The 24,913-nt window shown below is 47.1% G+C and overlaps 1 protein-coding gene across 1 annotated transcript in view; it reads right to left on the reverse strand.

The window, feature by feature from the left end:
- LOC133350954 (chromodomain Y-like protein 2) overlaps positions 1-24,566 on the reverse strand; it is a 32,649-nt gene extending 8,083 nt beyond the window's left edge. Inside the window, exons 1-6 of the mRNA XM_061565800.1 lie at positions 24,459-24,566; positions 9,816-10,461; positions 9,356-9,478; positions 7,984-8,258; positions 6,721-6,893; positions 5,509-5,719 (exon numbers count right to left, since the gene is read on the reverse strand). Of these exons, the coding sequence (XP_061421784.1) occupies positions 5,509-5,719; positions 6,721-6,893; positions 7,984-8,258; positions 9,356-9,478; positions 9,816-10,461; positions 24,459-24,479 (1,449 nt within the window). The 5' untranslated portion in view covers positions 24,480-24,566. The remainder of the gene's footprint in view (positions 1-5,508; positions 5,720-6,720; positions 6,894-7,983; positions 8,259-9,355; positions 9,479-9,815; positions 10,462-24,458) is intronic.
- Positions 24,567-24,913: the final 347 nt, after the last annotated feature.

Below are 24,913 nucleotides of genomic sequence, written 5' to 3' on the forward strand. Positions count from 1 at the left end.
GCCGCAAACGGGGAATCGTTGGGCATTATCGGTCAGATTAGGGCGTCCATTTGCATTGGTGATATCAAATTGTCGGGACCCGTTTTCGTTTCATCTTCCCTGGCGGTTCCTTGCCTATTGGGCACTGATTTTTTGGCGAAAATGCCCATCAAAATTCTCATTGATCAGCGTTGCATTGAACTACCATCGGGTCGCCGTATTTCATTTTTGACGAGCCCTAATGTAATTCGGACGGCGTGCGCTACCATTCAGGCGTTAGCAACACAGACCGTGCACGTGCCCCCGGGTTCACAAATGTTGATTCCCCTCCGGTTACGGAAGCCATGGGGGAAGGAGGCCTCGGAACAGGCCATGCTTCTGGGTCCTTCTAATAGGGCTGTTGGAGGTCTCGATTTATCGGTGGCTCACACTTTGGTTGGGGCAGACAGGGATCCGTTTGTCATGGTTTTAAACGCTGGGGCGCGGCCGGCCGTCATTCAGCAGGGCACCGTGCTGGCTCACGCGGCACGGGTCCCTGCGGAGGAGAGGCTGGTTGCGCAGGCTGATCCGAGCCCCACGAATAGCGTACCATCAAAGGAGGACCTAGATTGGATTGATATGCTGTGCGCGGACTCTGACGATTTGTCAGCGCTACAGTTGGGTGCGTTGCGCGGGTTGCTGATTGAATTTTCGGATGTCTTCAGTAAACATAAGTATGATATCGGATGCACGGACCTGCTACGCCACCACATTGAAACGGGCGATGCGGCACCGGTCAGGCAAAATCCCTTCCGACTGAGTCCTGCTGAGAAGGAACATGTTCAGTCGGCAGTTAACAATATGCTGGAAGCCGACATTATTTCGCCTTCTTCCAGTCCTTGGGGAGCACCTATTGTGCTCGTTAAAAAGCAGGACGGGTCCCTGCGATTTTGCGTCGATTTCCGCCGCCTGAATAAGATCTCGGTGGCCGACGCGTATCCGCTCCCCAGGATGGACGAGTCTCTCGACGCATTGTCCGGTGCGCGATACTTTTCGACTCTTGATTTATTGTCCGGATTTTGGCAGTTGCCACTCGACGAGGAGTCTAAGCCTAAGACTGCATTCCGGACTCCAGGGGGCCTGTTTCAGTTTAACCGGTTACCCATGGGACTTCACTCCTCTCCTGCGACGTTTCAGCGTCTTATGGAATTGGTTTTGTCGGGCTTGCAGTGGGAGACGTGCCTCATTTACCTTGACGATGTCATTGTTTTCGGTAAAACGTTCGAAGAACACCTCCAGCGATTGAGAGGGGTGTTCTTGCGAATGCGATCGGCTAAATTAAAGTTTAAACCGGCCAAATGCCATCTTTTTCGTAAATCCGTGAGGTACTTGGGTCACATTGTCGACTCTTCGGGGATTTCTACCGATCCTGCGAAGACGGACTGTGTCAGTTCGTGGCCGACGCCCACGTCAGTGTCAGACGTGCGCAGTTTCATCGGTTTTGCTTCGTATTATCGCCGATTCGTTGAGCACTTCGCCACCATTGCAAAGCCCTTGCACGCTCTAACGGCAAAAGGAGTGAAGTTCCGGTGGGGACCGGAGGAGGAGGCTGCATTCTGCTCCCTCCGGGACGCCTTGGTAAGGGCCCCACCCTTGTGCTATCCGGACTTTGAGAGTCCCTTCTTGCTAGACACGGATGCTAGCAACACGGGCATTGGGGGAGTGCTGTCCCAAGTCGTTGGAGGGGTCGAACGGGTGGTCGCCTATGGTAGCAGGGTGTTGTCGCCGGCAGAGCAGCGCTACTGCGTCACCCGTCGTGAACTACTTGCCATTGTTTTTTTTGTACAACAATTCAGGCCATATCTCTATGGTCGTCATTTCACGGTCCGGACGGACCATGCGGCGCTCCAGTATTCATTACGGGTTGCCCAGCCCTCGGGCCAATTGTCGCGGTGGTTGGAAGTCCTCCAGGACTATCAGTTCACGACTACGTACCGTAAAGGGTTGCGACACACGAATGCCGATGCCCTGTCGCGGTTGTTGCCTTGTCACAAATGTGCGTGCTTATCGGGATCGGCGCGCTGTAAACCTCCGGTTACGGAAGGTAGGGAGGCGTTGGTTGCGACCGCGAGCACACCAATTGGGGATGGTCCCGCTACCCCAGGGGGTCAGGACTCGCTGCTCTCACTGTCGTTGATTGAGTGGGGCCGTCTCCAAATGGCGGACAGCTCCCTGCTGACATTGCGCCGAAAGACGGAGGGTTCCGAAGGTAGCCACGACCGAACTGGCTCCTACGAGCTTAAGCAGGGCCTGTTGATGAGATGGGACAGTTTGTCCCGACGGCATGCGATTGTGGTGCCTTCTGCTGTGAGGGGGAAGGTTGTCTTGGCCGCACACGAACGCCTCTTGCATTTGGGAGTTAACAAAACGCTTGCCCTGCTTCAGCGTGACTATTATTGGCCGGGAATGGGGGGTGACGTGGTGAATATTCTGAAGGGTTGTGTTGAGTGCGCCAGACGGAAACCACCGCCCGTGGCAGCTAATCCACCGCTGCAATCTATTCAGGTCTCGCGCACTAACGAGCTCGTTGCACTCGATATTCTGGGGCCCTTTCCGGTCACGCCTAGGGGTAATAAGTACCTGTTGGTGGGGGTCGAATATTTTACCCGGTGGCCTATGGCGTGGCCACTCGCCAACCAGTCGGCGGCGGCTGTGACGGACGCCTTTGTCCAGGGCTACGTCCTGGACAAGGGGGCTCCCGAACGCTTGCTGACTGACCAAGGGAAACATTTTTCGAGTAAATTACTGCAGGAGGTGTGCGACCTGTTGGGTACCAAAAAGGTGCGTACCTCCCCGTACCACCCGCAGACGGACGGGATGGTGGAGAGGCTTAACAGGACATTGACCTCTATGCTGTGCCAGCAGGTGTGTGAGTCGCATGTTGATTGGGACCTGCAGGTCCCTGGGGTCCTTGCCGCGTATAGAATGGCCCCCCATGCAGCTACGGGGTTTTCCCCGTTTTTTCTAATGTACGGTCGGGAAGCCGACCCGCCCATGGAAACGCAGCTGGGTCTGCCCGCACCACGAACTAATTCTAAATTGGCAGAGCATATTAAATTTAATATTCATAAACTGACAGAGGCAAGGGAGGCCGCACGGCTTAATTCGCGGGCTCGCCAAATTGCGAACGAGCGGTTGCGGGCACGGAAGGTGTCCGTGCACAATTGGGAACCAGGTGACAAGGCCTGGCTGCATTGCCCTCAGGCACCTTTGGCCACGTCGCCTAAATTGTTGAAGCCGTGGCGGGGACCCGTGGAGGTCGTGCGGGTGGCACGCCCCCAGTGCGTTCAGATAAAATGGGGGAAACGCCGTTGGTACGTCCACCCCTCCCGACTGAAACCGTTCTCGCCTCCGTATGGCCTCCCCTTGTGTCGTGAGGGCCGAGCATGTGACGTGACCGACGACCCTGAGAGGGAATTGTCCTTGCCTGCTCCTCACATGTCTCCGCCTGATCCGCTCCCAGGTGTCTCGGAACTGACTGCTGCCGACCACCGGCGGCCGGATCTTCACGGCGGGGCCGGTCCTTCCAGGCCCGACCCGTGCCGTCTAGAGCTGCCGGAGACACCGGACGGTCGCCAACGTCCCGTTCCATACGACGGACCGGCCAGACGGACTCGCGCTAGGTCGCGCTACTTTGTGTGACCTACCACGTGCGGAGTCGAGGCAGCCGGAGCGCCTCGGCACTGCGTGGGTCACAGTGACACTTGGCGCGTTCGTTTTGCGGTGTTCGCTTTTATTGTGTTGTTCGTCGGGCTGTATATTGCTTCATATTTAAGGTTGTGTTATGTTGTTGTTGTTGTGTTACGGGGCACACTGGGATGTGGAGTTCTTTATTACTGCGTTGCGTTGTGTTGTGTTGTAGGTTAACAGCCGGGCCGGCTGCAAGCTATGTGGGAGGGGGTGATGTAGAGGTGATACGCGCTGGGATTAAGGATCGTATGCACAGTGCGTGATGATTGGCTGTGTAGGTGGTGACGCGCGCTGACGGTGGAGGATCAGGGGTCAGCGCGGGGTCGTGGGTTACGGGGTACCGATTGGCTGTGGGCGGTGACGCGCTGAGAGAGAGTGCGTCGTGATTGGGTCATTGAGGAACGACGCTCACGTCGACGCCGCATCAGCTCCGTCCCTCGTGAGCAGGGGCTATAAAAGGGGATGCACACAGGCGTGAGGGCAGTGTGTAACCAGCGAAGAAGGAAGACGGGGATGAAGACCTAGAGCCCTGCGGTACCTAGCCCCGCTGTCCTAAGGGGACCGGGACTCTGTGTAACCCAGAGGCGAGTGTAGTGGGTGTAGCCATAGGTCTACACGAGCCGAATGTACTATGTGTAGCCAGGGCATAGGGCTTACACGAGTCGAGTGTATTGTGTAGCCAGAGGCATAGGGCTTACACGAGTCGAGTGTATTGTGTAGCCAGAGGCATAGGGCTTACACGAGTCGAGTATATTGTGTGTAGCCAGAGGCATAGGGTCTACACGAGTCAAGTGTATCGGGTGTAGCCAGAGGCCTAGAGCTTACACGAGATTAGTGGAGTGTGTCGGAGGAAGAAGAGAGACCACACGTTGTATTGTGATACCTAAAGGATTTAATAAAAGTGTGTTACCCGTCAAGAAGTTCCTGCCGTCAATTCCCATACTTCACAATGACATGCTAATCTCTCACAATACAATGGACACCACCACAGCTCCGGTGGCGCACGGTTTTCTTACATTGACATGCTAAACTCGCATTAACAGATTGACATGCTAATCTCTCGCAATACAATGGCCGCCTCCGCAGCTACGTATTCGAGGGGTATATCTGGCTCTCAGATCTTACATTTACATGCAAATTCCATCTCTAGCCCCACTCACTAACCCTTGGGTTGCACCCATCTCAAACCTATATAACTGCTTGCTTCAGCAGCTCTCCTGCTATATTTTTTCCTGCCTCAGCAGTTCTCCTGCTGTATTTTTTCACCTGATGACGATTGCTTGTGATGCGATCCAAACGTCGTGATGTTTTATTTTTATATTTACGTGGCTTTACCGAAAGACCCAAAGAGAACAAAACTAATAGTCATTGCAATTTGTAATGAGCACAGTATTCGCTCAATTTCGAAGAGAGAGGGCGACTCAATGGCACGGGGAACCACAGACAAGTGGGAAAGGCAGCCAGGCGCTGAGTCAGCGCCAAATTTCCTCCCCAAGCTCTGCAGTCCTCTATATATTAAGGTGTTATTGGTCACGAGGGGGCAAAAGACAATCCCATACAAATGGAACAGGTGGAGTACACATGTCCTGTACTATCTTCTGGCCAGCCAGGGTAAGGGACCTCCTCGTGTAGGGAGTTTCACAACATTTGTGCAGTGATCCACACAACCCTCGCCTCCAAAATGCTGGATTACAGGCATGCACCATCACCGCCCGGCCAACTGACCAAACTTTCCAATAAAGCAGGACCCCCATTTGGTCCTCAGATATAGTTTTCCCCGGTGTAAGTGGCGGTACTTACGGCTAGCGTGCCCATGGCTCGAGGGAAAGTGAAGGACGAGCAGCCGTCGGGGGTCTGTCCGGTCGCCGCGTACGGCGTCTGGAACCAGGCCTTGTCGCTGGCCCAAACCAGATCACACAGCGCCAGCAAGGCGGCGCCTAGCCCCACCGCGGGGCCGCTGATTGCCGCTACGATCGGCTTCTGGAAATGAATGAACACATTCACAAACTCCCTACCCGCATGCGGGAGGGAGATGGCGTGTGTGAGGGGGTGGCCCTGTCTGGACATGGTGCAAACATTTTTATGACGTCACCTATGTAACAACTTTATGGTACGGTAAGGAGGTGGGCTACAGCTAGGGTTGTGATACGATTATAACTTTTTCGATAATCGCTTGCAAAATCGATTAGCAACTCAAAACGAAGTAGAATCAACAATCAAAACAGTTACTTACATTTTTGTAACAATCAAAACTACATTTGTTTGCATGAATAACACTGAAAAAAACCAGACATCGCTCCAAAACTGTTTAACAATAAAACACCAAATATGCACCTAATCTTGCCAGACCTCTAAAGGTAAGCAAGATTGAGCATGGTTATTGCTTCGATGTGACCACCAGGGCTTGCAAGGTGTTGTAGGCCTGAGGCTGTGAGGTGTCCAGGACATGGCAGTGCAAAGTGTTACCGCCACATATGCGTGGGTTTTCTTCGGGTAATCAACTCTTCCCACACTGAGAACAATGATGGATTCAAATGTGTGGGATTTATTTGAGATTCCTCCCACATGCCAAATACTTAAAGCAATTAACCAAACTTTCCCATAGCAGGACTCTGGGTAAAGGGCATTGCAAGGGCAAATATAAGGCATGTTCATTATTATCAGCTCACGAGCAGGGCAGGGTAAAAAAAACTATACAAAAACGATAAACTATTTTTATTTTACCAGGTAAGGCCCACTGAGATATATAGCTCTTTTTCATAAGTGACCTGGCCACAAACGAAGTAGTTGATCGTGAAGAAATCTATAGCAGCCAAATATTCTAAACGCATGTTTATAAATGAGGGAATAATTGGAAGACCTGGAGAAAAATCCACACTACCGTGGGGAGAGAGACACGCAAACTCCAAATATACAACAGGCGTCAGGGTCGGGATCGAACCCACGTGATCCTGTATTCCAGGCGAGGGAGTTCACATCTCGCCACCCTGGCGCCCCCCTGAGATCACTGACCTAATGGCATCCACCATGCGAGAGCTCCCCTCCTCAGGGTTGTCAGCGAGTCCATTGACAAAAGGCAGAAAGTCCAGTCCGCTACAGAACACGTTTCCCACGGCGCCCAGCAGCAGCAGGCGGTTCTCGTCGCACGCGGCGTTACCCATCGCCTTCTGGATCTCCTTCATCACCTGTAGAGGAGAGTTTCGCATTTTGTTCGTGACGGGCCATCTCTGCGATTGCAACACTCTGGCGCCCATTCTCAATTATACTTACTTGGTGGAATGTACGCAAAATATGGATGAATTATTTCTCATCAAACCAGTGCTTTTGTTCATGGTTATTTTAGATCTAAGCAAAATGCCCAAAGTAAAAAATGAAAAAAGGTCTTTTGTACCTTGTCATTTTTTTAAATTGACAGACTTTTGTCATCCACAGTTGGACTAAGGACTCCACAAGAATATCCGTCATGGGGATTGTTTGATCAAACTTAACTGGTTCAGTGAGTGCTGTGGTAGATATCACTCACACGGTTTGTTAGCCAAGGCCAGGAATCAAACTCAGGTTACTGCTTGACGATGCATTATCCCACAGAGTCACGGACGTGATGCAGAGAAGACTTTTGTGGGCAGACAAGAGTGCCTCTTACTATCCCTGACTCGCCCCGCACACTACTCATCGTCCCTCAATACTTTCTAACAGAGCCGGAATGAAACCGTTCTCTCTGAAGATCGAAATAACGGGGCGGAGAGAGGAGGGGAATGACACAAGACGACTGACACACCGAGCATTGGTTTGGCGCAGATCCCTCAAGCTTGCTTACCTTAACGCTGCACGGAGCGTTAAGGTAAGCAAATCAAACCAACGCACACGTTCCACCGAGAGCTACAGTGCACGGCTCACCCCCAGAGAAACGTCCTCACGGTGACCCGAGTTAAGCAGTGGAGTTCTTACCATTGCAGGACTGCCACACGAGACAATCTATAATTAGCCAATTACTTGTATATGCAAGTAATTCCGTCACTGTCTTTTCCATCGTACAGGTCTCATTTTGACCACAACGAACCAGGAACATGACTTATGATACAGGTGACAAAAAAAATGAGACTAAAAATGTTCACCATGTTAATCTGAATAAATGGTGCACTACTTGGCAGGCAAAACACGGTACCGCACCTGCTGAGTAATTCACCAAACCACCCTTATCTGGACCACAGGCATGCACCACCGCATTCGGTACAAATCGCCATTTTCTGAGCCAGTGGGGCAGCCGAGTCTCACCTCCACACTGAGGCTGTTGCCAGCATTCTTGGTCGAGAGCTGAATTTGCGTGTACCCATCCAGCTTGCGCACCACGATGTTGCGGTAGCGGCACGTCGACTCACTCTGCCGCACGCTGCAGCGCTGCCGCTTGTCGAGCGGTAATCCCTGGGGCTCGTCCCCCACAGTCCGCTTTCCATTCCCGGCGCTTCCTCCGACGCCGCTGCCCACGGTGGGGGCGCCGCCGACGGCCGTGGAGCCGACGTGGGCGCCGCTCCCGTATGGCGGCGGGATCCCTTCGGAGGAGACGGCAAGTACCGGTCACTCGCACCGGTCCGTGCACCAGTGGCTTACGTAACATTGTCTTGCGTCGATGGCAAGCTCTATTTGTTGAATGTTCACGTGTACATTTACAGACATTTGTCAGTCAGTGCCTGAATGAGGGCCTCCCCAAGCTACGTGGGTCGTGGCGAGGGGTTATTATCACACTTCACCATGCTGCTCGTTGCAGGTTGATGGTTGAGAAAGCATATACGTCACAGAATAATACAGCACAACACTGGATTTTGCTGCACTGCACTGTGCGGACAAAGTAACGCCACAGCTGCTTATATCGCCTAAATATATTATCGCCTAAAAATTGCTTACCGTGACAAATGACTTTGCGACAAAGTTCTGCAGATGGACACATTAAACTGGAATTTTCATCTGTACCTACTTTTTATTTTATATAGTCTCTGTTATATGGAAATTAAGTCCGGCAAATATGTAAGGTTTGTTTGTAAATATGCAATTATGTTCACTATGAATCGCAATCCAAACAATACGGTGCATGACTTATTAAGTAACTATTAATGGCTTACTTCGTTTATTGCAGCCATGTGACTACATTAGCCTTATTGTACAAACCAGTACAAATGAAACAATCATATCTATGCTAAACCTTGACAATAACATTCAAACACTTGAGAATGTTGCTCAATTCATACATACGCTACACAAGGCAAATAATCAAAAAATGTAGCACATTTTCTCTTCATATTATCAACATATTTTCTGCTCAAACAGTACAGGGAAATGCCCATCTCCTGTTTCCGAGCCTTGAGCCAGTGGTGGATGTTCCACACTCCAGGTGGGGTGAATTAGTCTAGAGGACAACTCACGGTTGTCTTTTCCACAAAGTGGTTCTCATTTTAACTACGCAAGAGGCAAGAAGGGCCGAGCTTAGCCCTAACCGGCATATTAACTTCCAAATTGTGAGCTGCATGTTCTCAATAATTGCTCAACTGTCTGGATCATTCTGTTATCAGTCACACAATCACAACGACTTCAGACCAGCATGCTTTGTCCTCATTATGATGGGTTTAAGTTAAGAAAACGTTGATGTATTTACCCTGAGGTACGGCATTGGAGAGGGATGGGCTGGGTTGGCCAGGAGCCGGGAACACCAGAGGTAGACTGACTTGTGGCTTCAATATTGACGCCTGTGATTCGCTGTCCTGGCCCAAGTGCTCGTCTGATGTCACAAGCACACGTGTCATACAGCAACGCCCATACAACTGCACCACGATGACTACATACTCAACGCATAGATATATTTTTACAGTAAAAAAAGCGAGTCAATGTCAGTATATTGTGTTGATATCAGATAAAGGTGCTGCCCTGAATTGCTTGCTCACACCACCCCTCCACAATACGTGACCTGCCGAATGACTGTTGATACGGGGTCACCATTATTACCTTCTACTGGTATTAGTCATTTACTACAACATGAAAGTTAGTGTTTTAAAAACAAACCAACGTCTGTTGAACTTGAAGCCAAGTGACATGAATCCAGCGCCTTGCAAACTAACCTTTACTGTCCCCCATCAGCGCAGAAGCTTTGTCGAAGCGGCAAATCTGTTTCGCCATAAGCTGAACTGTGATCCGCCCCGGTGGCCTCATGGCCCTTGAGCCCATCCTGGCCCTCTCTGTAGGACTGCCTCCATTGGGAGTCAGAATGATCTTCTCTCCACGCAGCCGCTCTTCTCCCGGGGCCTGAGCTGCGTTGCTCAATTCGTCCTTGAATTTGAATTCACTGGTGGCACTAACGGTGCCATGCAAACTCGTGATCAAGTTACTGCCTCTCGACTCCAACTTTGGTACAAGAACTTTGATTCCCGTCTGGGAAAGGTCCATTGGACTTCTCCCAATGAAGGAAAACGACGATTTCCGTGCTTGCGAGGAAGCCAGACTCTCCTTTTCTGTGATGATGTCTGGAAGGCTTGTACGTTGCAGCTGCGGTTGAAGTGGCGACCGCGAAATTAGCTCATTCGCCGCTTCTTGGGCTTTGTTAAAGCTGAACCTCCGACACTCGTCAAACTCTTTGATGTATTCCGTGCAGGTTGTAAGGTGGTGCTCGGGCTCCCAAGTGTCCCCATCGCTGTTAAATCCTCTCCACCGGACCAGATATTCTATACGACCCTTGCGTGTCTTCCGCTTGTCTATTATCTTCTCCACCTAGTAAGGAACGGTAGGCATCATCAATGGGAAGCAAATACATGTATACCCAGGGATAAGTACGCCATCCACAATGGCATATAGAAGAGTCATATTTTATATCAACACATGATGCATGATAATGTGTTAATTATTTTTCTTAATAATACAACAGTTTGTCCAAAGTATTACATTGTAAATAAATGTATTGTTGTTTTTAGTAACAGAGGTATGTCAAAGAAGCAGCAGCCATGTACTGAATAATTGGACAATTCATGTTTATTCTTGAAGTTTACATTTGTATATAAAAGAAAATCAATTTAAAAAATTACTTTTCAACAGATTAAGGTATGTAACCGTTTAGTCCCTTATGTTGAAATAGTCTCCAAATTATATTTAGAGAGAGCGGGGATCAGTTTAGATACTACTCGCCACTCATGTGAGTTGCGGCTGAGAATCGAACTCCGGTTGCTGGGTTCATAATGCAGTATACTAACCACTGCACCACTCCCTCAAAAACACGTAATCATCATCTACATTACAACTTTTAGCTCATGATACAGGCATAAACAATTTTGTATACGAATCAATGTGGTCAAACACAGACCATGGCATATCTATTGGTCTTATGAATTCTACAGCCGTGCTGCTCAACATTTTTCATTACCACGGCCTCCTCCCGGCCGTGATGGCGGGGAGGAGGCCGTGATGGTGTGGAGGAGGTCGTGATGGCGGGGAGGAGGCCGTGATGGTGGGGAGGATGCCGTGATGGTGGGGAGGATGCCGTGATACACTCACTCATCTTACACTGACTCACTCACACATCATACACTGACTCACTCACACATCATACACTGACTCACTCACACAACCACTAACCCATTTTCACTCATCATACACTGATTCACTCATCATACACTCAATCATCATACACTGATTCACTCATCATACACTCACTCATCATACGCTGACTCACTCACACTACCACTGACTCACACATCATACACTGGGAGTGTCATGCTGCCAGCTATGGCTGCAAGTTTGGTCGTACATGTTATCGTTTATTGTTAAATTTGAATCACAGTTCCTATGATTACTGTTGTTACATTGTTTTTATGGCTTTATTTTGGTGATTTCGAAAACATATGGTTAAGCCATGTTTCTTGCGGAAGTGCGGAGTTGGCCTGATAACTTTAATCTAAATTGTCTTATGGCCTGAAATCAAATATATAGCTATAGATGACCAATGCGAGAAATTATCATGTATTTTGATTATAGTGTGCTGCTACTACTATTGTTACTCCTGCTGTCATGGATTGACTCATGCAGCTAGCGAAGGATGCTAGGTTTAGTAATATATGTTATGTATGTCGCTATTGTAAACTTTCAATCACATTTCTTATGATCACTGGTACATTGTTTTTATAGCATTATTTTTAGTAATTTCTAGAAAGGTTTAGTTTAGCCCGATTTTTTATGTAGTATAGAGTTATACTTAAAATTTTAATCTATATTGTATTATGATTGTTATTATGATCTAACATCAAAATGGGATTTTTTGCACATTTTTGTATGCAGCATAAACAAATGGTGCTTTTTCTGGAAGATGTTATTGTTTTTGTAGGGGAAGTTTCAATTTGCGTACAGTAAATTTCAAATGCATCTTGTAATTTTATTGTTTGTGGCGGTTGCACCCGAATCAAGAGCCGCATGGCTCACAGGGCTATACCTAATAAATTAAACTTGAAAACTTGAAACCACGGCACACTTTCGAGCTTGCTCGATGTTCGTGACACAAAATGCAAAATCCCATCGACGCATACAAGACAGAGGTAAATTAAAAGAGCCAATGGTGGGGGCTGATACCTATCTGCCGTACTGCTATGCAACCAATGGAGAGGGGAGGGCGGAAGGTAGGAAGTGCAGGGGCTAGATCGGCCACTGAACAGCACAGAGTTCTCGTCTGTCCTAGCTTGTGGACAGCGAGGTTTTCTATTCTACAATTCCGAAAAGACTGTGGCACCCCTGCGACCAGTGTGCCGCGACACACCGGTTGTGAAAAATTGTCCTACTGGAGGACCTCTTCTGTTAGACCAGGCTATATCATAATCATAGGCACCGTAATGGAAATACCTGCGATTTTGGTGGTAGCACGCGAGAAGAAAAATGTTTTTCAATATAAGGACATTACCACCAATATTCATATCATAACCAAAACATGACCCCTATCATCCATATTACCACCATGATAGTAATCTAATGTACATCTCAACATGAGCCTATTATATTACCATCGTAACAATAAACAAGATTACATAATATATTTCACTGTGGTAAACATCACAACCACATATACTGAACACATGCCTTCAATACGAAAAACCACTATCTACGAAGAAGTTTGTGTTCCGCAAACCATATGACCATCACCCATACCCCACAACTACAATATTGTAGCCACCGTCCTAGCAGACCAAAGTGATCATGGACCTCAGAAATCTGCTCTTACAGCATCCCACCATCTGGGTTTGGTCTTCCTACTAGTCGACAACCTCTGGGTGCCAATTCAATACCGGTCTCAGTAAGCCACCCATCTCCCTGTTCTGCAATAAAGCATACCTTTACAATTCTTTTTTATGATGTTCTAATCATAACTTACAAAGTAAAAAAAAAAAAATCTATTTTTTATTTCAACTTCTAGCTTCCTCCAAATGCCGCTGTATGTGGAGGCCTGATGCTTACTTTCTAGTTGTTTTGTTCAAGTCAGCTCTCTGACATGTACAGTAAGAGTAATAACACCTGCCTCAAACACGCATACTGACCACTTCACTTGACCTTTCTACTCTTCCAAACTACTGTATGTAGCCCATAAAATAAACCTTGCTTTGCAATAACACGTTCCATGACGTCACAACCACATTTTATACGCATTATTACAGTCTACAAGTCATCTACCTCCACAGTATTACTTGCTACTCATTATGCTACAGATAAAGGCGCATAGGGATCCTCCATAATCATTGCCTTTAACTTTTTTTCTGGCAAGCTCATATTGAGACCCCATTGACCCATCTCATTACCTAGAACTGTCTAAAAGCTACTACAATGCACCTCCGATTAGCACGGTTGGCTACATACGGTACGAAAAAAGTTCAACATGCGTACATACAAACTGTCTCTCCTTATAGACACACACAAGTGTGAGTTCCAGTATCCTTGTTTTACCTGGAAAAACTTCACCGACTTTCATTCCCCTTTTTATCGGCAAAGTTTATTGGCAGTAGGTTGGCAGTAGAGGGCGATGATTGCTATGTATAATCTCAATTGAGTAACCTTGGGGTGATTGATCCAATATGGCATATTTGGACCATGATGCTGGCACATAACGGCCCTTTTCTTGCGAGCGAGGTCATGGGATCTTTAAATCCACTATGATGCAGACGGTGCATATTTATTTTACAATTAATACATCTGCAGTAATGACCAGGGCGGCCACTCTATTCAAACCGTGAACCTCTGCAATACACAGCAAAAGAGCTACCATTAGACTATGTCACCGCTGGGCAATGTCCACGATTGTAAGCCGTCTACTTACCTTTGCTGAAAGATATAACATCTATAGATTTTACATAGCAGAGGAAACTGAGCTAACCTATGTGTTCAAAACAGGCCACAAAAGCCTCAATGCTGCCACTGAAGCTCCAGCAAACTCCAAAGGAAGGGCCAGGCAATGATGGTCAGGTGAGGCTGGGGGGGGGGGGGTTTAGCAGTATCTAGTAACTACAGTAGTAACTACTGACTATAGTAGTTTCTACTGACTCTATAGTAGCATCTACTGACTCTATATTCGTATCTACCAACTCCACAGCAGTATATACTGCTGCAGTAGTATCTGACTATATAGTAATATCTTCTGACTATAGTAGCTTCTTCTAACTCTATAGTAGTATCAACCAACTCTATAGTAGTGAATACTGACTCTACAGTAGTATCTAAGCACTATAGTAGTATATCCTGAATCTATATTGACTCCAAAGAAGTATCAACTGACTATAGCTGCATCTGCTGACTCTATAGCAGTATCTACTGATTCTATAGTCGTATCTACCGACTCTACAGCAGCATCTATAGACTCTATAGTAGTATCCACTAACTATAGTAGTAACTAATGGTGTGGGCTCACACGAAATAGATTTTTCTAAGACGGAGGTACTCTGCAAATCGACCGGCTACCTTCAGAGATGTGTTCATGAAGCCTTCCAGATATATAAACAGACACAACTTCAACCGAGAAGATGTATACAAACTGAGCAATCATTGGAAGGACGTTATTAACCAGGTAAAGTCTTAACTGACTGTGATGTTTCCACCCTACCTGCCTATGTCAGCTGTTATTTCCGACTGTCTCTCTCTCTTTGTGCCTCTCTCTTAGATCTCTCACATGTGCTTTGGATTGCACTCTCATGCTTACATGTCCTTTGGATTGCACTCTCATGTTCACGTACTTTGGATTGCACTCTCATGGTGCTAATCTCTCATTAACACTGCTGCTGTGCGCATATGCAGGCATGATACTCTTATGCGGCGACGGAAGCTCATTCATGCTAATCTCCCTCCCTAATCCCTCTCTCCCCAATCTCCCCCATTAACACAACTGACGTGCTTGGGTCCGTGGATTGAATTCCTTTCCAGCTCAGACCCCGCTTGCTTGCCCATCGCCACATATATAACCTTCTTATAACTGCTCTCTGACTGGTTCAGCAGTTGCACTGCTGGATTATATTTTCTCCATCTGAGGACGAAACGTCGTGATTTATTTTCTTTTATACCTACGTGACTTTACCAAAAGAACCAAAGAGTATGGATTCCTGCAGTCACAAAAGCTTCAAATCAAGATTGAACTCTATAGCAGTATCTGCTGATTATAGCAGCATCTACCGACTATAGTAGTAACTAACTCTACAGTATTATCTACTGAATCTATAGTAGTATCTGCTGACTATAGTAGTAACTACAGACTCTACAGTAGTATCAACTGAATCTATAGTCGTATCTGTAGTGACATACGATGTCACTGTGTCGGGACTGTACGAGCGTAGGGACATATGACGACTACTGTGTTGGCTCGGTATGGGTGCTGTATGCGGGTGTCACGGGGGCCTTGTCAGGCCGTGACACTCTGCGTGAACCCAATAGAACACGTGACCGGATAAAGGGGGGCTAGGGGCCCCAAGGGGGAGCTTGGGGGTCACGTGGTTGGGGGCCCGTAGCTTCCCAAGATTCGAGAAGGGGGGCGTGGCCTGGGGTGGAGCCGGCCACGCCAGGGGAGTTACAAGCGGAGTGTGAACAGAGAGCTGGGCTGTTCAACCCCGGGATGAAGACGCCATCAATGGTCCTCGAGTCTCCGATCGTCGTTCGTGACCAGGCAGCCCGTCACCTACCTTGGTCACGCTGTGTAGTATTCCCCGAGTGTTAGTGAGATTAGGAACGGTGGTCACCACTTTATGTATATTGTTCACGTTGGTTGTTATGTGTTAATAAATAGTGTTGCCTGCAAGTTGAGTGTGGGCCTCAATTGAACCCACTACATATCTATTTAGTATCTACCGACGCTATAACAGTATATATCGACTCTATAAGAGGACTAACTTCACAGAGTGTAGTGGTGAGGCCTAGTCCTGTGCAGAGCCTCCGGCCTCGACTAGATTGCCCAGCCGGCCAAAGTGGCACCTTTGCGGGCTGGGCTGCTACCCCCCCCAGCATCCCCCCCACCCGCTCTATAGTAATAGTATCTAAGGGCTATAACAATAGTAGTATCTACCAACCCTATCGTAGTAAGTGCACACATTGGGGTGGGGGGGAGAAGAGGACATCAAACTTTGAATAATTTACCTCAGCGTCGTGTGTATATTTTTTTGCATTTTTTACACGAATGAGAATTCCCCCCTCCCCCACCTGCGCGTTGCTAGGGGAAACAACTGGTCAGCGTTTCGCGCATGTGCAGATGCGTGCTCTGGTGCCGCCCTCTGCTTATAAAAGGAATACATTGTTAATTAAACTACTTTCAAGTTGACGGATGTGAAATACGAATACTGCTGGTTCACCCCTTGGCTTATCACGTGGTACCTGGGTACTTTTTTAAAGTAAACCCCACAGTTTGTGAGTGAAATCCGTCGCAAGTTGCGTCCACACAGACAGACAGACCCACAGACAGATAAACAAAAAAATACTTTTATAGGTAAAGATACATAAGACAGGCGACCCCAGATAATGCTCCAACAACCGTACTATAAGCTCTCATATCCCATACCAGCAAAGTTTTGCTGAAGATTATTCAACATAGAATGGAAAGCTACGTAGAAAGAACTACTGGATGTTCAAGCAGGCTTCAGGAAAAGAAAAGGAGCAAGGGACCAAATTGCAAACATCAAGACGGATAATGAAAAGATCAAACGAATACCGGCAACAGCTGTACCCCTGCTTCATTGACTACAGCAAAGCTTTTGATTGTATGGACCATGAACTATGGTGATTACAATGAAGGAAAAGGTAATCCCAACTCATCTTATGTGCCTGTTACGTAATCTATGCCAACCAAAAAGTAACGGTGAGAACAGAGTATCAGGAGACACAAGAATTTGACATTAGGAAAGGAGTAAGAGAGGGCTGTGCGCTTTCTCCTTACATATTAAATTTGTACAGTGAGCGCATTATGCGAGAGGGAGTCCTGGATTTCATCGAAGCAGGCATGAAGAATGAAGGCAGAAGAATAAACAACTTAAGATATGCTGATGATACCATCCTACTTGCAAATAGCCAAGATGAAATGATGACCCTCTTGGTAAGTGTTAAAAAAATATAGTGAGGAGGCTGGAATCTGCCTCAACCTCCAAAAGATGAAGGTGATGGCGACAGAACTAAACTAATTTAGTCTGGAAAATGAACCAATTGAAGTTGAAGAACTTTGTATTCCTGGGCTCCTTGATTGCTGAAGACGGTGAGTGTACCCACGAGATCAGAAGTAATTTAGTTCTTGGTAGAACAGCCATGTCACAGTTCAATAAGATATGGAGAGAGAAAGGCATTACCATAAACACCTAGAAGAGGCTTGTCAAGGTTCTGGTATTCTGTTGCCCGATATGGATGCAAGTCATGGCGCCTACATTGAGTGAGTGAAAGAGGATCAGCGCGTTTTGGATGTGGTGCTGGAAAAGAATGCTACGTATACCATGGACAGCCAAGATATCAAGCACGTCCGTGCTGAGAGGGATCAGTCCCACTCTTCCACTCAAGGCCTTATTCGTGAAGCAGAAATTTAGATACTTTGGACACGTTATGAGGACCTCTGGACTAGAGGAATCAGTGTTGCTTGGGATGGAGACGGTAGCAGGGGCAGAGGTCGACCTCAAAGGAGGTGGATGGATGACATCAAGAACATCGACAGGCTTCACACTAATCCAACTACGAAAGACAGCAAGAGACAGGTGTGGATGGCGAAATCTCGTCGTGGATGTCACCAGAGGTCGTACTCGACCTGACGGCACAAGGTGGCAAGATGAGTAAACCCTAGTGATCTTCAGAACATTCTGGAGTAATTATAGCATCCACCGCCAATTAGATGGACCAATGATGGTAGACCTGAATCCCAGATTTACTGCAGGTGTCACATACAAAAATCCAACTCATTGGAGCACAGCTGCACTTTGTGTACAAAAACAGGTACTCACAACTGTGTAAATATACATTTATATACAAATTATGTAACAGGACAGCTGGGCAGGGGTCAAGAGAATATGGTAAGTCCTCTATTTACATTGGCGATGAGCCCCTGGAAAAACGCAACGTAAGACGAAACAAAGTAAATGGAAACCATTGACTTAATGATATAAATTTAGCATAAGTTCCTGGGGGTATTTTTTTGAAAAAAAAGTGTAATTTTTGTATAAGTACTAAAAAAGTAGCAAAATATACCCTAAAAATGTTATATAACAACTTTAAATATATAAAATAAGTTAATAGAGTCTTCACCAGAGATGGAGGAGAATCCATTTAGAGGCCTGATGTGTGGACTACTTTATCTTAAACAGGTGACGAAATTGGACCTTCGTTATACAGTAGAACCTCAGAGATCGAACGCACCAGAACTCGAACAAATCGGTGTTCGAACGATATTTCTGAACATTTTTTGCCCCAGAAACCGAACGAAATTCGGAGGTCGAACGGGCAATCGCGACTTGAAAGAACATGTATGGCTGAGACGCGTATGGCCAGCATGCATGACGCTTGCCCAGACAAAGGTTTTACCGTATGGGACTCCCCTTCCAAACAATAACACCACCACCTCCTCCTCACCACCTTCCACTCAAGCCATCAACTCTCCTTACTACAGGTAAAGTGAAGTTCAATGTTCATTTATTTCATTTATTCCATATATTTATTCAATTTATTTATTGTGTTTTTTGTATGATTTTATGCATGTAATGACTGTAAACTTCGTGTAAAAATGCTTTATAATGAGACATTTCTTGTGTCTGGAACCAATTAATGTAATTTACATTAATTCTTATGGGAAAAATTAATTCGGTGTTCGAACAAATCGGTGTTCGAATGGCCTTCTGGAACGAATTAAGTTCGATCTCCGGGGTACCACTGTATTTCCAAGAAACATTCTTTGCAGTCTTGAGAAATGTCCAATATCTTACCCAATTAGATCTTATCATGAATTACTGGCACATTCCCAGAGCTGTCCAGGACAAACCAAACACTGTATCTGTTACCCAAAAGGGCTATACCGATTTAAGGTAATAACAATTTGGAGTTGTTCATGCACTAGCCGACTTTAGTCTGATGAGAAGACTCCTGAACGGGACTCTCAATATTGCCAATTACATTGATAACATGACGTACATACATTGGGAAAAGCAACGAGTATTGTTAGCATATCTACTGAACCATGAGACAACAGAACATCACAGAAAGATTAAATATGTACCAGGTTGAGCACAGGAAAACTGGATTCCTATTGCAGAATCATGAAGAGGGACGAATCCAACAAAGAAAAATGGTTACAACAATCCTGCAAGATAGAATACCTTTGACTGAAGGTTAAAAGGCTATTCATAGGCTTGACAGCGTATAATAGAAAGTTATTCATTTTACTACACTGTATTCTACACCGACTCTCTGGCGTACTGAACAATATTAGTGATACGACTCTAAAAGCTATAGCTTTGCTTCATAGTCAATACGATTTCACAGTCTACATAAAGGTTCTGAGCTATCACATGGCTCACAAACTTACACCTATACATATCGTTTACACATACTTGCCAAACGCTAGAATAGCAAGTAGTAACCCAACCATGCACTCAGGGCAATCCCCCCAGTCTTTTGACTACCCTCCGGAGGGCCCTCCTGAGATGTAATTTTGTTGTAAGTGAACAAAACAAGCTCCCTTTTCTGAGAAATGCCACGAGAGCTGCCATAACACTGACTGACACTATTGGGGCCATCAACCGCCCAGAGAACACAAAATGCTTTTACCACCTCAAACCGGATACATCTCTAGTGTGGCAATAGCACTGGGAGGTGTGGATCAGCATCCTTCAGATTTACCAAAGTGAGCTATGTGCCTTCTGAATGGAGGCGAGAGTTTCTATGTTGCATATCTGAAGCTTCATGAACACATTCAGACCCTTTGATTTTCGATAATAATGGCATACCTGTCTGGGAACAGACTATTGCCTGAAGCTCCAAAACACTCTCAACTTTCGCCTGCCCAACTGTGTAACCACCACTTCCAACGGAAAAGGACTCACGTGAGACTCCAAACTCTAACCCCTCCACAACTCACGTAGTACCCATTTGTCTGTGGTTGACCTTATCCAGATCTTGACTTAAAGCTTTCGTGACTGCAGGGATTCATATTCTTTGGGTCTTTTGGTAAAGTCACGTTTGAAATGGGCGTAGCCCAAATGTCAGCAGCCAATGTTAATGCGAGTGATGGACAGCCAAACCGACGGTGGTTGGTTTTCCACCAATCAAAGGGCTGCCAGGTGAAAATTAGCATGTTAATCGAGAGATTAGCTCATGATTGTGGAAATATTTTTAGTGACCCTTGCTATGTATGGCAAGGTGATGGTTTTAATTGGGTCCTTAGATGGTTATTTCCCAACGGTTGAGGTGATAATTTAATCTATCAAAATCATGAGCAAACACAAGATCCAGGTTAGATTTAACACAGTTCGTGAACATAAGGCAGATTTGAAACACGGTAGGACCAATACCTCGGCCAAGGCTAATCATTGTTTCAAATGCGATGGGTTCACACGAAATAGATTTCTCTAAGACGAAGGTACTTTGTAAGCTCACTGGCTATCAACAAAGATTCGTTCATGAAGCCATCCATATATATAGACACAGCTGCAATTTCAACCGAGAAGATGGGTACAAACTGAGCAATCATTGGAAGGATGTTATCAACCAGTTTAAGTCATAACTGGCTTTGATGTTCCCATCCTACCACCTTCCCATGTTAGTTGTGCTTCACGCCCATTTCAAACTTGCGCGTTCACAGGATTCACACCAACACAGCCACTTCGCGCGCCGACTACCCCTTGGACGCGTGCTTTACGATTTGCCATTAACATGCTAATCTCTCATTAACATGCTAATTTTCACCTGGTAGCCCTTTGATTGGTGGAAACCAACCACTGTCGGGTTGGCTGCCCACCACGTGCATTAACATTGGCTGCTGCCATTTGGGCTACGCCCATTTTAAACCCTAATAAATAGTTTGCCTTTGGAAGCTAACCCCCCTTTTCCTGAAGACGACCGCTTGTGTTGCGATCGAAACGTCGTAGTTTGTTTTTTGTTATTTTCTTTGAACCTAAGTGACTTTACCGAAAGACCCAAAGAATATATTTTCCAGATCTACCTGAAATAGGACAGCCTTCTATCCAGTAGAATGATTGTTTTCTGCTTATTGGGAGGCTTTTCATCCACCCAGTGAGGTGATCTTCTCGTAGGAGCCAGGTTGTCCCAGGATACCCGTGGCTCGTACCTTTGCTGTGATCGAGAACAATAAGCTCCAAGCTGATACAAGATGTGCTGCAAGCCATTCAATTCATGGCTCCTATTTCTGTGATGACTATGAGGGTATTGCGGCAAAACGTTGCTCCTGCGGAGTGATTCAGTTCATCATAAATATGATTTGTGAACAGGGACATTCCCTCAAATGGTTTAAGAGCCAAAGACGTCTTCGAATAAGAAGGCAGGGTCACACTTAACTGCCAAATGGACTGCCTAGCGACCACTGTGCTTGTGGTAGTCTTAGCTGCTAATGACAGTACAACTGTAGAGTAGTGAAACACACGGTGCGCACAGTTAACCGAGGGCAACTAAGGGCAAACAGGCACACGTGAGGTTTGCACGGAAAAACCACCAGTTGTAAGGGGCGAAGCAGGTGCAAACGGGGTCGACCTGTTGTGCACGTTGTGACCAGAGGTGTTGCCAGGGAGAGGGAAGATAAGGGTTGATTGATGTTCCAACAGGATCCAGCCTGGCGAGAGCCTAAAGAGACACACGAGAGGTCTCAGATAATTAGCAGAGGAATATAAAAGGGCGTATGCATGAGCGGAGCGGGGAGTTGTTGCCGGGGACCAAGAGTGACGACATCTCGCCGCTGCCACTCCAGTCGTCAACGGGAACTCAACCCTCATGCCGTCGCCGAGCAGGTGTTGCCTGATCCCCACACCCGGGACAGATGGGTGAGTGGGTCTGAGGGAGCATAGGCGAGGGCAGCGATGGAGATGTAGAGTTGCTGTGTGCAGAGAGGCTGTGTGCGGAGATGCTGTGTGCGAAGTTGCTGAGAGCAAAGCTGCTGAGCGCAGGATAAGGGAGGCAAAAGGTAGATAAGAGTAGGTAGAAGTTAACCATAAGTGACCGTACAGATAGTTATAGGAGTGCCTACAACTGGTGCAAGAATAGGTGAATAAAGTGTAAGCAGGTGACTTGTTACAATGTGTCGGTGTGAGTAATTTTTGAAGACACTACACAACGATGCAGGACAAACCGGCAGCATGGGAGAGGTCCTTAAAGAGTTATTTCTATAGCTCGTTTTCCTTGCTCCCCGTTTTAAATAGTGTAAGATAAACTGAAAGAACATGCCCATTTAGGAAACATAATTTGCTGTCACAGTTACACTTATGGCCAATGTGGGTGCTACTCAACTCCTTCCGCACATACCTAGAGAACTATTCTTTCAGAGAAGGAAACAAGTCCAGAGGTTGTACCATTGTCACATTAACCAACATGCAGAAATCTTGGCCAATGTGACCACATCCCCGGTCGGAACTATGGTGAATCTCTGAACATGAGCCTCCTGGATGAGGTTTACCTCTCCTCCACTGATGCTTGAAGCCTTCTGCCTGGCTTAGTCCACTCATCCGTTATCATTTTTTCTGAACGTATATAAGCAGACCCACCTGTCTCCAGTTTGTCTGGAATAGCAACTACTACTAGCACACTATTTCTCGAGATGACTGGCTTAGCACTATGGTCAGTCCAGAGGTTAACTACTACAAGGACATTTTATATTCTCATTGCTGCAACATGTTAAGACTGGTTCCTCGTTGAGAAAACTAAAAAACTCAGGTCATCACTGTCGTGAGATTTACTTGGTCACACACCCCGAAATAAGCTACATAACTACCACCCGCCACACGACTGCATTGCCACCATATTACTATCGCCACCAACACTACAACTATATTACACCACCCATTCTACCACATTAGCACACCCATACCCACATTACTACCTGGACATCTGTGAAACTATTGGTCATATGTGGAAAAGAGCTGTATAGCTTATCGAATTCCTCCAATATAAATACATATTTTATTCTGACTATCGCCATCTATATCACACCTATTATAGTCCCATTACAATTATTACAACCATCAATATCTTCAATTTTCCCTCACGTCAGCTCAAGAAAAATAATGGGGCCACTACCATCACCACCATACCACAACTACAGTATTTCCTACACAACTATTAGCACCATTAATACACCCTGTATCACTACATCGATTACAATCACCATCATCTTCATCACCACAATTCGCCACCACAGCCTTAACCATCACCACAACCTCATCACTAATCCACCAGCTCCTCCATCACCGCAGAAATGACCACCACCACCACAGCCCCATCAATGTAACAATCCTCACCAGAATCTTCTCCTGTCACTCACCATCCCCACCACCACTATGAACACCACCATCTCCTCTATTTCTCAAAGCTGTCCACAACACCCCCTCCAAACCAATTAGCATAACCATTTCCACCAGAATCGCAACACAATCCCCACGTCCATCACCACAAACAAAGCCATCACTATCACTCCCACCCCCACCACTTAACCATCAGTAACCACAATACACCACCATTTCCATTACAATTGTCACAACTCCACTACAATTTTCACCAGAAACTGTATCATCACCACAGCCATCCATTTCACTACCACCACCGTCTCCTCGACCAACACCAACAAAGACGATCACCGCCTTTCATCACCGCAGTCACCGACTCCACCACCGCGCATCTCAACCACCACAAACCCACCGCAGTCGTGTGACGGCATCGGTGGTAACACCAAGCCGAGGCGGACTACGCCTCTCGCGGGAGACAAAGACGCGTGGGAGGACCCTTGCGACTGAGGCGGGGAGAACGATGAGGCAGGGGGAGGAGGATGAGGAGTAGGAGAGGGAGACGCGGCCACGGTGCCGCCTGTCCGGGGCCGCGGCCCTGCCGCGCGGGCGCTAGTGGCCGTTTGTTGCGACGGCCACACGCACACGCGGCGTTGCGCACTCACACACGAGACACATTGCATAATACAACTACCCAGGATTTATTAATCCTAGACGGATAACGCGAACGGCGTTTACGACTTTATCGATTAAAGTGTAAAGTGGTTAAACAATACAACAGAAATGTTTTTTTTTTACCTCATAGACTTCCGACGCCATGGTGCTAGCGGAGCGACGATTCACCGCCTACAGCGCGCGACCCAAGTTTCCCGCGCCCCCACACCCCCCGCCCCTCCCCCTATCCCCCGCCCCTCCCCCTAGTCACGGCCCCTCCCCCTATCCCCCGCCCCTCCCCCTATCCCCCGCCCCTCCCCCTTTCCCCGCCCCTCAGCTCCACTCTCCCGCAGTCTCGTTCCCCGTAGCCCCGCCCCTCCGCGCACGGGTGATGACGTCACGATCCCCCCCCCCGCTCTCACTCGATGAAGTGTCGATTCGATTACCGTTACACTCGAATCGATTCCTTTCGTCCCGTTTGAACTGCCCACATGGTCCTGTGTGGCCACGTGTGCGTTGGCTCGCCTCGCACTCTCTATGCTGCTCAACTTGTACTGCCTTATGTAGTTTCCTGACGTAGTATGTATGGAACTGTGCTG

The sequence above is a fragment of the Lethenteron reissneri genome, chromosome 35 (genome assembly GCF_015708825.2).
Source record: "Lethenteron reissneri isolate LAM-NWPU_2019-01 chromosome 35, ASM1570882v1, whole genome shotgun sequence".
NCBI classification, from domain to species: Eukaryota; Metazoa; Chordata; class Hyperoartia; order Petromyzontiformes; family Petromyzontidae; genus Lethenteron; species Lethenteron reissneri.